Raw genomic sequence first — 18,596 nt, forward strand, 5'->3', positions numbered from 1 at the left:
TAGGCTATTTCCTTCTTGCTGGTAAGTATCAAGGTTACTGCTGTCCCATGCAGATCATTGCTGACATGGCTTTTGGTTTTGGTGTTTTATCAATCAATGTTGATACAAGTACATTCCACTGGAGGTAGAAGGGTTTAGAATTCAATTAGTATCATAGCGAAACAAATAAACCAAATAAGTGAAAAGAACAAAACTGTAGAGGAAAGGGATTTATGCATGACAATTATGTTTTCCTGTCTTTGGTGCTAGAGATGAATATTACTGGCGAATTGCATTGTCCATTCTGATAGACTATTTTGGTGAATCAAGTGACATATGCAGAAGCACCCCATATAAAGAAACATTTCTGAAGAATAGTATTTTCGTGGTTGTGGTGTCAATCAGAGAATCCTCAATATGCTAAATGAAGTAATGTGAACATCAACCAGCAGAGTTTAGCACCCATTTTTGTAGTGTGATACTGCAAGCATGTTTAGCACCCACATGCACTTGAACAAGGTTTTTTTTCTCTTGATCAATATCAACTAGAATAATGATTGAGAGAGTTTACTGCCTTATGGCTATAGACAAGAAAGGGATCATGAACATGGGTTATATTGGAATTGTTGATTTGTTGTCAACAAGCGCGAGATTAGTTGGTTTAAAAAGATGGTCAGTTTTGGGCCAATGGAGTGGAAAAGATCAACACTTTCTTGTCTTTCGGATTACTCTATTGTATGCAGGAGCATCTTTAACTTTAAACGAGAAATTCTCCACTAATACTATAAACAATAACAAAGCACATATATTAATCGCCACCACTTCATCATAAGTACATTGATTCTGATCTTAGTGCAGAAAGATTGAATTTGCTCCATGCAGAATGAATATGACTTAGCTGATAGGTAGGTATCGGCATTTTGCTTTAAAACATTACTTGTCCTTAGAAATCTTTAGAAGTAACTTACATTCATAAAAGCCAAAAAAATTGCAAGATATGGTGTACAGACCGAGCATAAGACAACTCTGAACCAGACATTTGAAGTAATTACTGAAATAGTATATTAAATTGGAATAATTTACAGCAATGTCTATCTCCAGCAACTGGAAAAAATCAGATCAGATTCATTTTTCTTTGGTACTCAGATTTTGACCTTTTCTCTATCATTTATACATTGCAGAAGTAGAAAAATATACAAAGCTTTGACAGAACAATATCAGAAGATATTCGATTCATGTCTACTTCCTCTGGTATCCGTTATTGCCTCTTTGCTAAAGTCTTCACCAAACCTTTAACAATTTTCCCAAACCACATCAAGTTCATGGTAGCTAATACTGATGGCACCCCAAAAACCAAGACATAACCAATGGTATGCATCTGGATCACCTGCTGAGCCAAACAAGTCAGAACAGATTTATACCAACAAACTTATAGCAAAGCAATCAGTGATGCCGGATCTGTTCAAATAGTATATTGTTTGGACATGGAATTTCTAAACAGTTTGGTACTGCAGGAAGTACAGGATCAATCTACAAGAGAGTAGCAGGCTTATAGAATAAATACGAAACAGAACCAAAAAAGAAGGTAAATTTCAGGATGAAAAGAAAACTAAAGACTGATATGTATAAGACCCACGCTTTAAAATATTACTTGAACATTTTATGGGATGAAGTATACACAATACTTGGAAGTCGTAATTCGTAAATTATTAAATAATTAATGACACTCAGCAATTCTTTGGTGCAAACAAGAAAGATAAGGAGAATTTAAAAAAAAAGAAAGAAAAGAAAGATGGGCAAGGAAAAAAGAGGTTGCAGCAAAGCTGGAAACAATAGCCACTGGAAATTTGGAAATTTTGTTGAATAAACAAATGATAGATTCCTACTTTCAATGCTATTTGTCTCTTCCAGACACTACTCTTAGCAACAAGCAGATATTAACAAAAACCAATTCGTGAAAAAAAGATATGGAAGCACAGCAAATATTAGTCAATGCAGCAAACTAGTTGAAGACAACATAAATATTCAGTTAAAGGTGGAAATCAGGAAGGTGAGTTTACCTGATCATAATGCAAGTACACATGGTAGAACATGTAGCCAAACAGCAGAACTCTTGCAATCTGCAATTCAAATTTACTTCAGCTCCTAGAAAAGGTTTAAAGTTCAAGGAAAAGGAACTTATTAAAAATTAAAAACAGCAATGAAAAAAAAAAAAAAACTTAGGAACTTCCCTTCTTTACTCTCACAAAGATATGCAATATCCTCAAGAAAGTTTCTAAGTGATGGAGAAACTTCAGTCAGCTAGTTTTGATGGCCATTGGCCATCCACATTTAAATATCAATGCAACCTTTCTTCCCCTTCGCTTCCCTATTCTTTCTATGGCACAGGTTTTATGGTGTAATATTTAACAACACATGTCCATCTTATAATGAAAGCTTAAGAAAAGTTTCGCTCACCAGCCAAGCAAAAAAGATGACAACACCATTAATGAGATATGCGCTGGACCTCTTCATGCCAGCTGTATCAAGATACCTTCATCACAGAAGAATGAGATGGTTACAATCAGAATTTCAACAAATAAAAACCTAACTAGTAAGAACTTACCATCTCATATTAATCTCTGGAGTTGTCACCTCAGATATAAGAACCATGTATGTGTAAAGCTGTGCTTCTCCAGTAAACATCGCATATGCCACTGCAATTCCAGAAAGTGAGTGATGGATAACCTGCAATCAGATGCTAGTATCTTATTATTCATTGCTTAGATTGCATATACTCCACGACATATGCACTTTAAGCATGCAACACCTTATAATATGTGACCTACTGTGCTTTTAAACAGTTACCAGTTTTATGCAGATTCAACTCTACTCAACATGAAAAAGACACTAGTCAAAGTTGTTCCAAAATTTAATTAAATTAAAACCTTGGATCTAGAAGCCTAACTACCCTATGCTTGCATGCTTGCTATTGCATAGTCAGTAAATGAACCATAATCCCAAAAAAATATATGTTAATGAACAAAAATGGATTTGTTGTAAGTTAAATGGTGTAAGGAAAATAGCTGAGCCTTTAAAGATTCAGCTTACAAGGATGTTGCAGGTGTCATTCAAATGTTTAGGACAATGCCAACAGTTGAACTGTTACCAACATTCCTCACAATAATAAATAAACAAAAAAATAACATGTGAGCCAGAGTGTTTTTGTTATAGAGAATACACTTACATATTCCATTCCACCTAAAGAGGGATATAACCACAAAATCATTCCAAGATCCAAAAGGAAGTATCCAACAGAAACCTGTAAAATATTGTAACATTAATTTAAAAAGTCCTAAGATTGATACCAAAAGTTGATACCTAATAATTTATCCAAGAAAGTGATCGAAGAAGCTGAGAACATCTATAAAGGTGAGAAGCATGTTTTGAGCGAAAAAGAGAAAAAGGAAGGGATGTCCCTTCTGGTTGCCATTATGCAGTTTGTTCTAAAAATATGCTAATCACTTCATTCAAAAGGTGAAAAAGATAAAAGAAACTTTCTTCTTCGAAAAAACTATAAGCATATCTCACCTAAGGAATGAGATGAAAACCAGAGATAGCATAAGCATATACATAGGACATAGTGATGCCTCATTAAATAAGCATAGAACATGGAAACTAGTTCAAAGTTGAGACTCTATAGACTCAACAGATAAATTTTCCACAGATACATGGTTGAACCTCTTCAAGATCACATAAGAAGATGTTCAAAACTTACCCCTAATCCGAAAGTAGAGAGTGGTGAGCTTCGGAAGACAACAAGACCAGCAAGCTGTTGGTCAGAAAAGAGATCCGACCAGAAAACGAAGTACAATGACAAAGCGGATACAAAAATGGCATGAATTGTAGAGATGCCACTGCCAAGAATATGTTAATGACCAATGAGAGAATGAACATAATAACAGAAGCGTAAAAATAAACCAGATCATGCACTATACTAACCGATTGTTCCACTCTACTCGTTGAATTTTAGTTAGACTGGGGTAAGTCTTGATGTAAAAGTTGCTGATTAACTGGGTAAGATCATAGGCCTGAGGGATGGGAAAAACATGTAAACTGAATCAATAAAGTAGACCAAGGGAAAAGCACCCATGTAATCACATAACATTATCAAAATAAAGACTTATGATTTAGCTTAAAATATGTAAATTCATTCCTGCAAGCTTCATTAAAGGGTATAAGGAAACATCCTGCCTTAGGATTCAATGATCCTGAATTCAAAAGTAAAACATATTTACTAGGGGGAAAAAATCAGTATACCACTTTGCAAGCAAGAATGCCACCAAGGATGGAAGTGTATGGAATGAAGGGATCTGCCAATAAGTAGTTCTTAACCAACATCTGAGCCTGACTGTGGTAAGACTTTATAGCCATAACTCTCTGTTTAGGCACTGCCGTCATATTGCAATCTCAAAATAACCTTAGTAGCAAGAGAATTCCCCTAGTTTAATCAATCCTTCATTCTCCAACTCCATAACAAATACAAAAAGGTAGTCAGGAAAAAAAAAGAAAGAAAACCTTCAAACATGTCAATTTTAGAATAAAAGTTCTAAAGAAGAAAAATAGATATGGAGGAAGTTTTGACATTTGATTCTGCATCAACCATATAGTCTACAAGCAAACACTCCAAGGAGATAAATAATCAAAATAGATATCAAATCCATCCTATTCCAAGAAAAATCAGGTATAAAATCTTCTCCATTTAAAAGACAACTTCAATTTAGTCAAGTTGAAGCAAACAAGAACCAACCAAAACTCTGAAAGCTTAATTAAAATGAAGAAAGCAAATACTAATAGTTAAGATTTGAGGACTGAATACAAACAAATATTGTCATTTCAGATAAGCAAATGCATTTATAATGAAAAGCATTGAAATTTGAAGTGATCCATGAGGAAAACACCAAGATTACAATGGGATGAAAAGCAACATTAGGTAATCAAATGTAACATGACAGAAGCAAAGAAGCTTTAGAAATGAGACATATGTGCTTACCATAATCATGGCCTACATATTTGAAGAACCAACCATGCAATCAAAACAAATGCAGGTAGGTATATTTAAAGGGAGAAAAGGAAGAAGTAAAGAGGAACCTCAAACCAAGGACCAGAAAAAAAAATATGGGTGCTTGAAGAAAAACCAAAGCTAATCAATGCCTGAGACCCAAAAAGAAGAAAACTTTAAAACCCAAAACAAGGAGCACAAGCAAATGGGCACTTGACAAAATGACAAAAAAAAAAAAAAGGAAATCAATGCAAAAACCAAAGCTTTTCAATGGATGCAAAGGGCAACAAACAACCCATGAAAGAGAAGGCTCAAAATATAGGGTGAAAAGAAGGGAATTGCCGAAATGCTATTATCATTTGGATACAAAAGAGAAAAAAAAAATAATGTGCACCAACCGTAAGGTTTAATCAATTGGAAAGAGTACTTCGAATCTCCAACTAACTCAATAAATGAAGGGTTTTTAACTAAACCATAGGGATATAAACAATTAAGGGAGGGACCGAAGAAGGCAAGGGCAGTGGGATCTGTGGATACGTGGGGTGATGGGATTGGACCATTATTCCTTCGGGTGTAGTTCTTTGGTTGGTTTTGGGGCACTCATCCTGGTAAGGTTGGGAGGTAGAAAAAAAAAAATGGGAAACGTGTGACTCTTGTTTTTGGGTGATGTGGGATTTTGGATTTTGCTCTCATAAATTACACCATTCAATTTCATGTCTTCTAAGTATGTATCTAAGTTCTAATAGTGATGAACTTTAACATTGCTATTGAATTAAATAATTAAGACAAAAAAACAAAACCATTGTAGTTCCAATTTAGGATTTCTATCCAACCCATCATCTCATTTGTATTTTGGTGCCACTTTACTTTTTTGGGTTATGCCACTTACATGATTGGTTGGATAAACCAGGAAGTTTCTTGTTATTCTTCATTTCATATATCCATTTCTTACCAAATAAAGGGAAGTTTGGCATTTGAAGTATGATGAGATTTTTAATTTTTTTATTCAAATTTAAGTTTTGCTATTCGAAATATTTATAATCCACTCTACTTGTAGCAATTTTTATAAAGAGAGTACCAAACTCAACATAAATGCTATGAGCCAAAATGCATATGACTTTGTAGGTTCTTATTAAATCCACACCATATAATTACCCCATCTGCTAGTGTGGTGTGGTTGTGTTATGGGGGGGGGGGGAATGGTTGGTGCTTGGTATTGGGGAGTAATCATTTGATGCATCAAGGTGTAGGGCAATTAGCCAGGGATGAAGAGCTTGTGGTCCAATTTTGTGTATCTGAAATTTACACAAGTCCAAGAGAATAGGGACTCTACATTTGCAAATATTGCCTCATACAGAGATTTCTTCAACTGAGAGAAGTTTGCCATTTTTTTTTTTTATGAAAAATAGTTGTTTTGATTTGATATTGCAACCATTTATTAAGTGGATGATGTGAATTTAAATCTTATATTAAGAAATAGATTTCTAAAATGATTTTGCAGAAACTTTTTTTTTGCAATTGCATCCACATTTTGTTGATTGTAAGAGTGGGGGTGTAAAAGTATAAATCAAGCTTTCTTGGTCCCCCTTAGGTTTCCAACCAATTTGGTAAGGCACTTCATGTGGCATCATTGAAGATAACATTTTGAAGAGGATATATACTATGCCTAGACCTTCAATGTAAGATTTAAATTTTCTATCCAATTTCACTTTTAATTATTTTTAAATAATATTTTTAAATTCTAAAATTATTTATATTAATATAAGTCACGTGATAAAAAAAGTTTATGTTAACATGTTATGTTACCATGTAATTGAAATTAATACATAAATTAAATTTAGTTATCCTTAAATCAATTTTTAATAAAAACATAAGAATAAAATTCATTAAAATTGAAGTAAATACGTTAAAACTGTATAATTGAGAGACCTCAACCTTCAAACTTGATCTGTAAGATGTAATCAGGGTGTTTGAAACCAAATGATTCCAAGACTGAGAAATGGAGTCCCCGAGCTGATTAAATGTTGTGTGGTGGAATAGAATTGGGAGCATGCACTCAAGTTTGAGTTAGTAAAACAGGACGAGAGAGTCAAGAACATTCTCCATTTACGTTTTACATGAGATTACTGCAGTCTTGTTGAAAAAAGCACCTAAGGGAAATCTTATGCAGCATGGTGTGGAAAACGAGTTCCACGAGTTAATGATAATTATGATGGAGCAGACCATCCCTTTGTGCTTTTTGGCATGCAGATCTTCCATGGCTGAGCAACTCTCTGCATTAGTTAGGAGAGTGCAATAATAACTCTTACACATGTTTTTCTCGTTCTTTAACAATAAACAAGAAGCATCTGACTTGCTCAACCTACTCATGTCTTTTTCGCATTTGGAATCCAAACCACTTGCATCTCCAAGCTGTTACGTTTTCCTTTACTAAGTTTATTTGTAAAACCGAAGAACAATGAAGAAACTTTAGGCCATCAATTAACCAAAAACCTGTTTTCATGTTTTTATCCTTGCATGGATTATGTTAGAAAAGAGAGAAAAGAATTTGCAAATTCTACATTGAATTCTTTTATCATGAACTTAAGCCTTCAACTCTTCAATATTTGGGATGGCAATTGATTGTGATGGCAATTGATTTTTGTTTTTGATTATATGAGATTGATGATTTGGTAGGTGTTTCATGTCACGGTCCATATCATTTTTTGTAAGGTATTATCGATTTTGGTCCATTGATCTTATGATTTCGTCTCACAAAAAGAGTTTCACAAGTTGAAAGTGGTGTGAACCTTTAAATGACCATGACATCCTTTCATGTGGGATTCACATGGTTCCACATTGGGAAGGATCCACTGTTGTCTACGACACATTGCTAGTACCACAAAGTCTACTTTGATACCAACTGTCATGATCTACTATAACCCTATGAGGTATTGTTTGTTCCACTGTCTTTAGTGACACACTACTAGTATTCAAAGTCTGCTCTAATACCAATTGTCACGATCCACACCAACATCTATAATGAATTATCCGTTTTGGCTCACTGTTCTCAGTGACACATTGTTAGTATACAAAGTCCGTTTTGATACCAATTATCACAATCCATATCAACCCCTATGAGATATTGTCCACTTTGATGTATTGACCACACTAACCCTTATGAGGTATTGTTCGCACCATTATCCTTAGTGATACATTACTAGTTCTAATACCAATTGTCACGATCCACATCAACTCTTATAATCCACACAAACCCCTTATGAGGTATTATCTGTTTTGATTTTGACCCATTATCTTTAGTGACACATTGTTAGTACTCCAAAGTCTAATTTGATACCAATTATCACGATCCACACTAACTTTTATGAGATATTATCCATTTTGACCCATTGACCTCAATGACACATTACTAGTATATCAAAACTACTCTGATACCAGCTGTCATGATCTACATCAACTCTTTTAAAGTATTACTGCTTTGGCAAAAAGCACCTCTGACTTATGTGAGATTCACTCTAATACACAACCAATATGGGATTTATGGCTCCTTCCAAGACCATGACATTATTCCTTAGCTTCCCACTAAAAGTTTTTCTTTGATGTGTGACTTATGACTTGATCTGTTGGGAGTGTATTTCTATGATGTGATATTTACATGGGTTCACGTTAAGACCGTGACACTACTATTACTGTTAGAGAAATAAATAAATAAATATATATATATATAAATCTTAATTAAAGAATTGTGAAAAAACTTATATGAGGGAGTTGTATTCAACTACTCACTGATATACGGTTTTCTTTGTCTCTAAATAGTGATTTTAATTTGATAGGAATTTAGCTGCCTGCCATAATCAGTAGGCTTCCACAAACCTATAAATATCCTATTACTACTTTATGCAGTTTATTAATAAAATCCATATTTTGGCGGAGAAAAAAAAAACTATGAAGATCCTCTCTCTTTCCCATTCATTAATTATGGATAAACATGGTCTGGATTAAGATCACAGACCACTCATACCAGCTTACCTTAAAAACCAAACCAGTCTGTTAAATTGGGCTTGGGTTAAAACTTCATAATGAAGTTTTAATGGGCTCCTTTTCAAGGGCTGCTGACAGTTTGGACTGACCTGCAATATACGCTCCAAGGCCCTAGCCCCCGATTATGCATCTCTTTCGAATCTGCCTTTCATTTGCAATTTTTAGTCAATTCAATTACTAGTATGATACTAACATAGAAATGAATATGTGTGATCGTTGGCTAAGGAGTTAAACCCTAATGTAGGATTTTATCAAATGGCAAAACAGAGCTCAAAATTTCCATAAAAACACTGGATGATATTCTCAAAAAACCCCATTCTTCCTCTATTGTTCTTCTTCATGACCTGAAGAAGCTTGTTTGGTGATAAACCCCTGAATCAGGTTAGCAACCCCAATCAACACGGTAGCCCACCGACTTCTCTTTTTCCTGTTCTTTACTTTCATTTAAGCTTTAACATGATATAACCGCAAATATTTTCTGTTGTTTCTCTCGAAAAACCGTTTTCAAATCTTGTGTCTTTTTATCTTTATCTGGCTATGTTTATGGGCAGAATACGTAGGCGGATTTGTAAGTTGTCTAAAATGATTACCCATTTGGACAAGTTTGTTGTTTTGTCTCCTATTGTCTATGAGAAATCCGATGTTGTTCACAACCTATGTTCTGTTTCACTCCGTGTTAGATACTTTAGGAGTTCTAGACTTGTCTTTAGACCAAAAGCATCTCTGGCTGATTCCATACGATCATCAAGTTCTGGTTTCGCTAGCCGTATCTCACGGGCGGCTAAAACTGAGGCTCAGGTTGTTCTATTTGATTACTTACATTCTACTAGGAGCTTTAGGTTCATGGATGCTGAGCATATTAGCAAGAACTCACATCATTTTCTTCAAAATTTGTTGTCCAAGATTGATCCTGAGAAAGATGTGGCAAAGTCTTTAACTAAATTCCTTAGGTTCAATCCTGTTAATGAGTTTGAACCATTTTTTGAGAGCTTGGGTTTGAGCCCTTCAGAGGTATCGACTCTTGTTCCTCAGCGCTTGATGTTTTTGAGGGATGATAGTGTCATGCTCGACAATTTTCATGTTTTATGTGATTATGGGATTCCTCGTAGTAAGATGGGTAAGATGTATAAAGTGGCCAGGGAGATTTTTGGATATGATTATGGAGTATTGGCTTTGAAGCTTCAGGCTTATGAGAATTTGGGTCTCAGCAAACCAACAGTTATAAAGCTTGTTAGTTGTTGTCCGTCTCTTTTGGTTGGTGGTGTTGATGCTGAATTTGCTGGGGCTCTTGAGAGATTGAAAGTATTGGGGATCAAGAATGATGACATTGGAGTGTACCTTTCAGGTAAGGGCATGTATGATTGGGGTAGGATGCTGGACATGCTGAATTTTCTTGATAGAGTGGGTTATAATGAGGAGCAGTTAGGTAATTTATTTAAAACAAATCCTGCGTTGTTGTTTGAAGGTTCAGGGAAGAAGGTTTATGTACTATTTGGCCGCTTAATCAAATTAGGTCTAAGGATGAATGAGGTTCATTCCTTGTTTATGCAGAATCCGCATATCTTGTCAGTTAAGTGCACCAAAAATCTTTTTAAGGCATTGGATTTCTTGTTTGATATTGCAATGGATACCGAAGATATTGCACACATTGTATCTAGGCATGTGGAACTTATGGGTTCATGTTCTCTGAAAGGCCCTAAAACAGTTTGTAGGGAGTTAAATGTTGAGAAAGAAGAATTATGCCTAATTATAAAGGAAGATCCACTGAAATGGTTCAGTTTGGCTTCTAAATCAAAGGTCCTAAGCAGTGGGCAGGTAGCTTCAAAAGATACAAGTAAATATCTAGAGAAGACAACATTCTTGTTGAGATTGGGTTATCTGGAAAACTCAGATGAGATGTTGAAAGCATTGAAACAGTTCCGAGGCAGAGGGGATCAATTGCAGGAGAGGTTTGATTGCCTGGTATGTGCTGGTTTGGACTGTAATGTTGTCAAAAACCTAATTAGACATGCTCCAATGGTGCTTAACCAGTCAAAGGATGTAATTGAGAAGAAAATTGACTGCTTAAAAAACTGGTTAGGCTATCCACTTGAATCTGTAGTGGCATTTCCAGCATATTTGTGTTATGATATGGAAAGAATTAGTCGCAGATTTTCGATGTATGTGTGGCTAAGGGAAAGAGGAGCAGCCAAGCCCATGTTGTCCTTGAGCACAGTCCTTGCCTGTTCAGATGCACGATTTGTAAAATATTTCGTTGATGTCCATCCCGAAGGTCCAGCCAAATGGGAGACTCTAAAGAAATCATTACATTCAATTTAGGTTAAATTCCATTCTTTCTTTGTACTCATTGTATTTTATGCCTTAGAAATTGATGAATGTAGGATACATGTGGAGTTTGATATACACATAGTATAAATTTTTCTTGTCATCTATGGAATCAGTTTTTAGTTGATACTCTTTTAAGGCAGGCTAGTAACATAGGGCTGATTTGGTAGGGGTTCTTTTGGGTTTTTGTTTTTCTTCGTTTCTGCACCTGCTATGGCAAAAAATTCTTCCTTTTTTAGTGAAAGAAATTCCTAACTTGGGAGAAAATGTTCTCTCCTGTTTTCATTCAAGAAAAAGAAAATGGTGCAACATTTCAGAGCTAAGTTTGTCATGCGGCATGCAATGTGCTCACAAAAAAATTCGAGTTCATATTTCAGATAATGTAAGATTGAAGTTTCGGAGTCCATTATATTCAGGCTCCATCATTGACACTCGATCTTTTCCTGTGATTTTGCCTGAATGATCATCATGATAGCGTAATTATCTTTGGGATATAGAAATAATCTGTTATATCTTCACTTACATAACAGGTATATTTGACATAACATTGGTCGCGGAGCTAGCTTTACTTCCCAGGGATATTCTACAGGGTTAGTTTTCATGTATGGACATCGTCAGCTTCGTAGAAAACCAACGCTCCTTCAATATTTTGTAAGCTTGTCATCTACACGTCTTTAAGGATCAGGGGGATGATGACCATGAAGACAAATTAGTGCAGTTAAACTCAGCCTTGTCCTTGTCAAATGACCCCTGAATATCCTCTTTTTCCTCAACGTAAAACAAATCAGGAAGATCATCCTCAATGAACTTATCTAGCACTTCTGATCAATCAGGAAGATAGCGCCGATCCATCTCATATTTACCAGAACAACCATATAATGATCATTGGTCAGAGGGGTCCAATGCTGTTTTCAAGGTGCAGAAGTCTCTTTTGCAGGTCATCATGCAATGTTTTGGAAGTGATCGACACATCTCCAGCCATTTGATTACCAACTCAGTTCCACCCTTTGAAGCTTAACCAGGCAAACGTTGGTTTAGTTACTAATTAGTTATGGGTTATTGGGGTTATTGATCCCCCATCAACGTCCCATCATGCTACTGTGTAAAAGCTTAAATGCTCTAGTTTCAGCTGTCCTTTTGCGTGCCAGATTTAGTACACAAAAGGTATCTTGATACCCAAGTTTCTTAGTTCCCAGCATAATCGAAAATGTGGACAGACGGGGAATGCACGATGTCTACGGTAAAAGTTGCAGAGAATAAAGGAGCCCCCCCTATTCTGTTGTGAACGGCTAAAATTGCTGCATGAAGGGTTGATTCCTTTTAGCTAAGCCCGCAAGCCAAGAATTCTTCCTACTTTCCAACAAATTTTCTGATGCAATCGTTCTTTTTACAGATTTAAGACTTTTGTAAGTATCCGATACGCTCACCAAAAGCAGTTCACATTTTAGATGGTATCTATGGAATTGCTTAATGCCATGGTACGAACGTCAGGATGGAAACAAGTGTACGTGAGAAATGTTAGCAAACATGAATGACGATGCCAACTGCCAGGTATTTTCATTGAAGATGATGGGTTTGCACGGCTTTATGTTCTGCTGCAGACATTTTCGATTGAGAATATTAGCTCATAAATTTTGAGCTACACACATAAACTGATCTTCTCAGTCTCAGACTTGCCAATTTCACCCCATCCCAACACTTTCTGCAATTCAGCGATATAATGATCACCACTATGAAGATATTATCTCTGGGTTATACAAAAGCTGTCACTTCCTTGACATATTTACTCACAACCCATTCTTCAGAAAGTTTGACGTAATATCCTAAAAGTTATTCACAGGAAGATACAAGGCTGTATAATTTTATATAAACAAGAACATAACTCCGTTTTCGTTATCAGCGTCATTCTCTAACATGAAAAACTTTCCAGACCTACCTATTGATCCAAAAAAGCAGCAAAAATTGAAAGGTGAACGAATCAGCTTAAGAATTCTTTTATCAGAGTTCTCTGAGTCACTAAAGAACATGACATTCCTACAGACTTTTTAACGGTATGTAACTTCTGCTACCTTTATCATCAAAGGCTAAATTACAGAACAAGTTTTCCTGCCTAAAACTTTATACACAGAAGCAGCAGCAAAAGCTTGGTTTCTCTCACGAGAAACCTTTGTCTAAACTCCAAAGCGTTTAGCTCGTGACCATCATCATTATTGTAGACAACCTACATTTCTTCACAATTTTCTGAGCTTGTAAGGGCCACCATCTTTTAAAGATGATGATGATGAGGATGAAGACAAACCGGTGCGGTTAAACTCAGCCTTGTCCTTACTAAATGCCTTCTGAACATCATCCTTCAGCTCCCTGAAACGTGATCTCTTTATTTTCTGCTCCTCTGAAGAGCCCTTCTCAAGGTAAAATAAATCAGGAAGGTCATCCTCCATGAACTTATCTAGAACTTCTGAGCAATGAGGGAAATAGCGCCGACCCATCTCCACTGTGACATAACAACCACAAAGATCAGACAAAGAAGTTGCGAGGAAATTTTGATTATTTTGATTTCCACTGATTTTACATCTCCTGAAGATGTATTTCTTTAAAAGAAGAATCTGATGACTTTGTTGAATGCTAAAACTACAAAGCAAGATGTATGATAGTTTGTGGAATAAGTAGCCTAACATTTTAAAGGCCAAAAACTCATAGTGGCCAATGAAAATAATACATGCAAAATATTTTTGGGAACTCTTATTTTCCACAGAATGACAGCAACAGCTCTTAGTCAGGCGCTCAACCAACACGAAACATAAAATTAGAATTTGTTCAAGACAACATTCCAATATTGCGATGAAGTCAATGGGAAACAGTACATTTTTGAGGAGAAATCTGCATGTATGGTAAAAACTTAATACAACATAACAAACTGGAACTTCCCTAACCAGTTGAATTGTAAGAAAGAAACGAGATAGGATGAAACCACATAATTTCATAAAATCAAACCAAGTATGAAAGGAAGAAAAATTTAGTAAGAGAAGATGTGTCCAACTGTCCATAGTAATAAAATCCATTAAAGCCTAAGATATCACTAAATACAGGAACATCTTCACAAATATGACCAAGAGAGAATAACAAGGAAAACTTTTTTTTTTGTCAAATTTCTTTTCTTCTTCTTATTTTTTTCTTTAAAACTAGCATTGGCTTATAAATTCACAAGTAAATCTATTTACATTCTCTCAACCTGACCTAAAAACCAGTTCTTTTGTTCAACCCCATAAGACCAAACGCTGGTTAAGAATAGCGATTTAGCCATACTAGTGTGACCAATCACCATCTGAGAATAACCATTTAAGAATACTTGTTCAAACAGGACATTGAAAAAAAAGTGACTGTTAAGTGCTAAACCCAAAAAACAGGCTGCCATCAAAATGTGAAACAAAAGACCTGCACATGAGGATATTTAAAGCTTTCAATCACCTGTTTTCATGAGGGCCTCCATCCTTGCAAGAAGTCTTTTCTTCTGCATAATGGGTGTCTCATTCAAGTCAACCTGCCTTAAGTTTCCATTTGAACCTTTTGATGCACAAAGACCAGCAAACTCAGAGGTTGTCTCAGCATGTGCTATGTCCATAGCAAGTTTTGCTTCACTAGGGAAAAGTAACCTTGCAAAAGCCACTGCAATTGACAACAACAATCAGAGCTAATTCTCATAAATATATACACTCATAAAAAAGGACCTTGCAGGATGAATCAAATGATAGTAGATAAATCCAAAGGACCCAAAACTACATCTTAACCAAATTCATAATGTGAAAATGTTTCCATGTGTAAGTCTAAAATTTAAATGAGAGGAAGCCCTTTTACCAAGTCAGACTGGCCAAGTTTGTACAGCTAACATAGGAAGCATTTCATTATATCATACTTTTTCAATTAACAAATAGAATCTTTCATTGGGACATCATAAATGAAAGACTACATATATAAGATCTAACAATTTTAGCTCGGCTACAGTTCCAGCATGACTTGTCCTAAAATGATGATAACCTCAGAAACTGCATCCATAACAAAGTTAGCAGCCATTATAAAATCTTCACCTATATGCACATGGGAATGTATCTGACTTTTGAATGAGTTATTGAAATGTACTATGTTGCTGACTAACACTTCAAAATTCCCCGTTTATTATTCACAATGAAAAGAATATAAAAAGTGTCTTTTCAAGACATGGTTGGTTAGCTTTATCCATGCAGTACTATTTGTACAAATTTGATATCACATGTCAAGATCTATTACAGCTATTAAGAAATTTTATCCATGAAAATTTTACTCAAGTTGATAATTTTACATAGACAACAATTATTGTCCAGTATTCAATGAAAATTTGGGAAATGCAATCCGATAAAACAAGAGTGGAAATAGAGAGCCAGAGAAAATTCCCACATAGAATAATACCTCTGTTCTCTAGATACAGAAGTCTCATGTGTAGATCATCAGCCAACGTATGGGAAGTAACAGACACATCCCCGGCCATTGGATTCCTCCTCATTTCCCTTTCTAGAACATCAATGCATATCCTGTCTTTATTTGTTTCCTTTCCTTGCTCTGTTTTTGCATGATAATCCTTTGGTCTTGTCAACCTCTGGCAGATGTTAACTGCACTTCGTCCATCCACTGTCAACTCTGAAGCAGAGGCCCCTTTTGCCAGAAGAGACATTATCACTGATGGTTCTTTACGCATTGCAGCGATGTGAAGAACTGTGTAACCACGAGAATTTCGCAGATTGACATCAGCCAGACGCAGGCCAAGAACCTCAGAGACAACCTTGGGATCACAATATGCTGCAGCATAATGGAGGGCAGCAGCATCATCCAAAGTTATGTCAGACTCAGTTAAAAGTAGTTTAACAAGTTCAACATCGTCAGAGTCTAATGCTTTATGTATTCTCCGGATTCTTTTTTCTCGCAAAGGGTCAACCACTACCTCATTATCTTCACCATCAGGTGGAGACTTGCGGCGAAGCAATCGAATACTCTCCGCAACTTCATAAGGAAGCTCTTTCTCAATAGAGATGCTATCAAGATCTGACCGTGCCACTCTATCAACACATTGAGAAACAAGCTGACTGCATTGACAATGGAAAGCAACCACAAGGATTGTGATAATATCTTCTACAAGAGCCTTCTCAACAAAATTAAGGAGACGTCGCTGCAAATGCATAAAAAATGAAATTAGTACACCTTCTCTTGGTCTAATCAAGCCAAAGAGTTGTTTAAATTACAGTGTGAAACAGAGGCCAATACCTAGCCATGCTTCTTTATTTCAATCACCACGTAATTATAATGGTTCCTATTATATTTACTAAAGGTTGCAAAGGCAGCCATCTTGTTGCACTGATCTAATAAGTTTCATCTGTTAAAGCATTCGACATATCAGAAGTTCAAATCTAACTTTACAGCGAGTAGATATAAATATTTTTCTAAATATTGAAAACTATTACCATGATAGATCACACCATTATATCAAGTCAATAGTCAACACTAAAAGATGATGCTCTTGACAAGTAAATAAATTTGCTAAAAGAAATTCAAAACTATCACAATATCAATTCCACACTCACCTGAAAAAGTGAAACCAGCTCCGGTATTTGAAATATCGATGATGCATACATCAACTCCACGGCAAAATTGATGGCGGGTCGACAAGCATCATGAGCACAAACATTATCAACACATGTTGAAACCTCCATGGGAGAAGGCCTCAGCTTCCCAGTGTACAAATAATGCAAGAGAATCCGAAAAGCTTCAAGTCCAATCTTGCCATAAGGTAACAACTCACTCATGTTATAACTTGGTTTTCCTTCTTTCTCACAAGACCCATTTCCTTTCTTGAATAACTCATTAAAAAACTTACTCCTAACAGCTAAAATACATCTATGAACACCAACAGGAACATCTTCAACAACTATATCAGCATCACTAAAATCAGGACCGTTGTCATTAACGAGTTGCTCCAAGCTGGTGCTAAGCTTGGTCAAACTTATAACTTCAAGACTGGCCCCAGTTTCAGGAACAGTAAAGGAGGGTATATTGTGAGTAATTGAGCCATTTGATAGATGTGAAGATGAACTGAAGCTCAAAGAAGACGATGGCTCAGATAAATACGCCATTAAAACCGAGGTCAAAATCTTAATTCATGAACAACAACGTTCAAAACTTTCGTCCCAAAAAACCAACTTCCTATTGCTATTTGATCTAAAACACACCCCCCACCCAAAAAAAAAAAACCCAAATCTAAAAGTTAATTAAAAAACAGGTACTAGTTTACATCCAAAAAAAAAATGTTAAACAAAACCAAAATTATCAAAACTAACGATAAATCCTATATTGGTTTTCCAGTGAACAAGTATACAGACATATTATACACAAAACTCAAGTCCTCTTTTCGTTAATTTTCTTAAACTGATATCATTGCAAAAATCTTTTACAACAAAAAGGCTGAAAGTGAAGATCCAAGATTGAAATTTTTGATAGCATTATTTGTATCAAATCACATGAATGAAAACAATTATATGAAGGCATAAAAAAACCAGCTTGCTTGAATTTCCAGGACCTCTTAATTAACATAATAAAAGATAAAAAAAGAAATGAAAAAGATTTTTAAAAAAAAGACAAGTTTTTAAAGGACGATAACGAATCAGATCCTAGAAAAAAGAAAACCCAATAAACATATATATGATTACTTTACGAAGATGCAATAAAAGTAGATACTTGGCAAAGATCAGAGGAATTGAATTGGCTTTTGTGTTGAAGAGAAGATAGCTAAGACTTGAAAGAAACGAGAAGAGAGTCAAGAGAAAGGTGAAAAAAAAATTAATGAAAATTAAAAAGAAAAACAAAGAAATCGGAGAAAATAGGAATTATCATTAAAAAAAAACCGTCGCCACATTAAAAAAAAAAAGATAATCAGGAAATTTCCTTGTTCGCTGTCGATGGTTTTGTCGAAGAGAGATGAAGTCGTTTGGGTGACGACGAAGATGACGTGGTAAATTGGAGCTGGGTTCCACTGACGTCAGCGATGGCGTTGGCGTTGTGAGGGGATAGGGTCTGTTGTGTGCACATTTAAGATATTGCCTAAAAACGTCCCTATCAACGATTTCTTTTTTCAACCCAAAAAAGATAAACATTATCATTAAATTATTATAATTTTTGTGAAAAAAAT

At 35.5% G+C, this 18,596-nt stretch overlaps 3 protein-coding genes and 1 long non-coding RNA gene across 4 annotated transcripts; 2 read left to right on the forward strand and 2 right to left on the reverse strand.

Annotated features, from left to right (window-relative positions):
- On the reverse strand, positions 996-5,471 carry LOC18596377 (transmembrane protein 56). Its single transcript, XM_018123981.1, has 9 exons — positions 5,012-5,471; positions 4,279-4,487; positions 3,961-4,049; positions 3,737-3,875; positions 3,206-3,280; positions 2,585-2,706; positions 2,437-2,512; positions 2,040-2,099; positions 996-1,366 (listed from the first exon to the last, which is right to left on the reverse strand). Exons 2-9 carry the CDS (start codon positions 4,417-4,419, stop codon positions 1,238-1,240), a joined length of 831 nt encoding a protein of 276 aa, XP_017979470.1. The 5' UTR covers positions 4,420-4,487; positions 5,012-5,471; the 3' UTR covers positions 996-1,237.
- LOC108662602 lies at positions 9,225-12,533 on the forward strand. The gene is made up of 2 exons (XR_001928521.1): positions 9,225-9,442; positions 11,917-12,533. It is a non-coding gene; the product is annotated as an uncharacterized LOC108662602 (long non-coding RNA).
- Positions 9,436-11,489, forward strand: LOC18596378 (transcription termination factor MTEF18, mitochondrial). The gene has a single exon (XM_007024809.2). The coding sequence runs from the start codon at positions 9,599-9,601 to the stop codon at positions 11,378-11,380; it is 1,782 nt and encodes a 593-aa protein (XP_007024871.2). The 5' UTR covers positions 9,436-9,598; the 3' UTR covers positions 11,381-11,489.
- On the reverse strand, positions 13,244-17,682 carry LOC18596379 (regulatory protein NPR3). The gene is made up of 4 exons (XM_007024810.2): positions 16,996-17,682; positions 15,830-16,583; positions 14,855-15,052; positions 13,244-13,880 (listed from the first exon to the last, which is right to left on the reverse strand). Exons 1-4 carry the CDS (start codon positions 17,542-17,544, stop codon positions 13,618-13,620), a joined length of 1,764 nt encoding a protein of 587 aa, XP_007024872.1. The 5' UTR covers positions 17,545-17,682; the 3' UTR covers positions 13,244-13,617.

The sequence above is a fragment of the Theobroma cacao genome, chromosome 6 (genome assembly GCF_000208745.1).
Source record: "Theobroma cacao cultivar B97-61/B2 chromosome 6, Criollo_cocoa_genome_V2, whole genome shotgun sequence".
NCBI classification, from domain to species: Eukaryota; Viridiplantae; Streptophyta; class Magnoliopsida; order Malvales; family Malvaceae; genus Theobroma; species Theobroma cacao.

Bases quoted from the DNA above. Each gene is read 5' to 3' on its own strand.
- LOC18596379 (XM_007024810.2), bottom strand. From the start codon at position 17,544: ATGGCGTATTTATCTGAGCCATCGTCTTCTTTGAGCTTCAGTTCATCT. The intron at 15,053-15,829 runs GTATTATTCTAT...TGTCAATTGCAG, and splicing joins TCTGTATCTAGAGAACAGAG to TGGCTTTTGCAAGGTTACTT. The intron at 13,881-14,854 runs GTGATTGAAAGC...GTTATGTCACAG, and splicing joins GGAGGCCCTCATGAAAACAG to TGGAGATGGGTCGGCGCTAT.
- LOC18596378 (XM_007024809.2), top strand. From the start codon at position 9,599: ATGTTTATGGGCAGAATACGTAGGCGGATTTGTAAGTTGTCTAAAATG.
- LOC18596377 (XM_018123981.1), bottom strand. From the start codon at position 4,419: ATGACGGCAGTGCCTAAACAGAGAGTTATGGCTATAAAGTCTTACCAC. The intron at 3,281-3,736 runs GTAAGTTTTGAA...AATATTTTACAG, and splicing joins TCTCTACTTTCGGATTAGGG to GTTTCTGTTGGATACTTCCT. The intron at 2,707-3,205 runs GTAAGTGTATTC...ATCTGATTGCAG, and splicing joins CTTTAGGTGGAATGGAATAT to GTTATCCATCACTCACTTTC.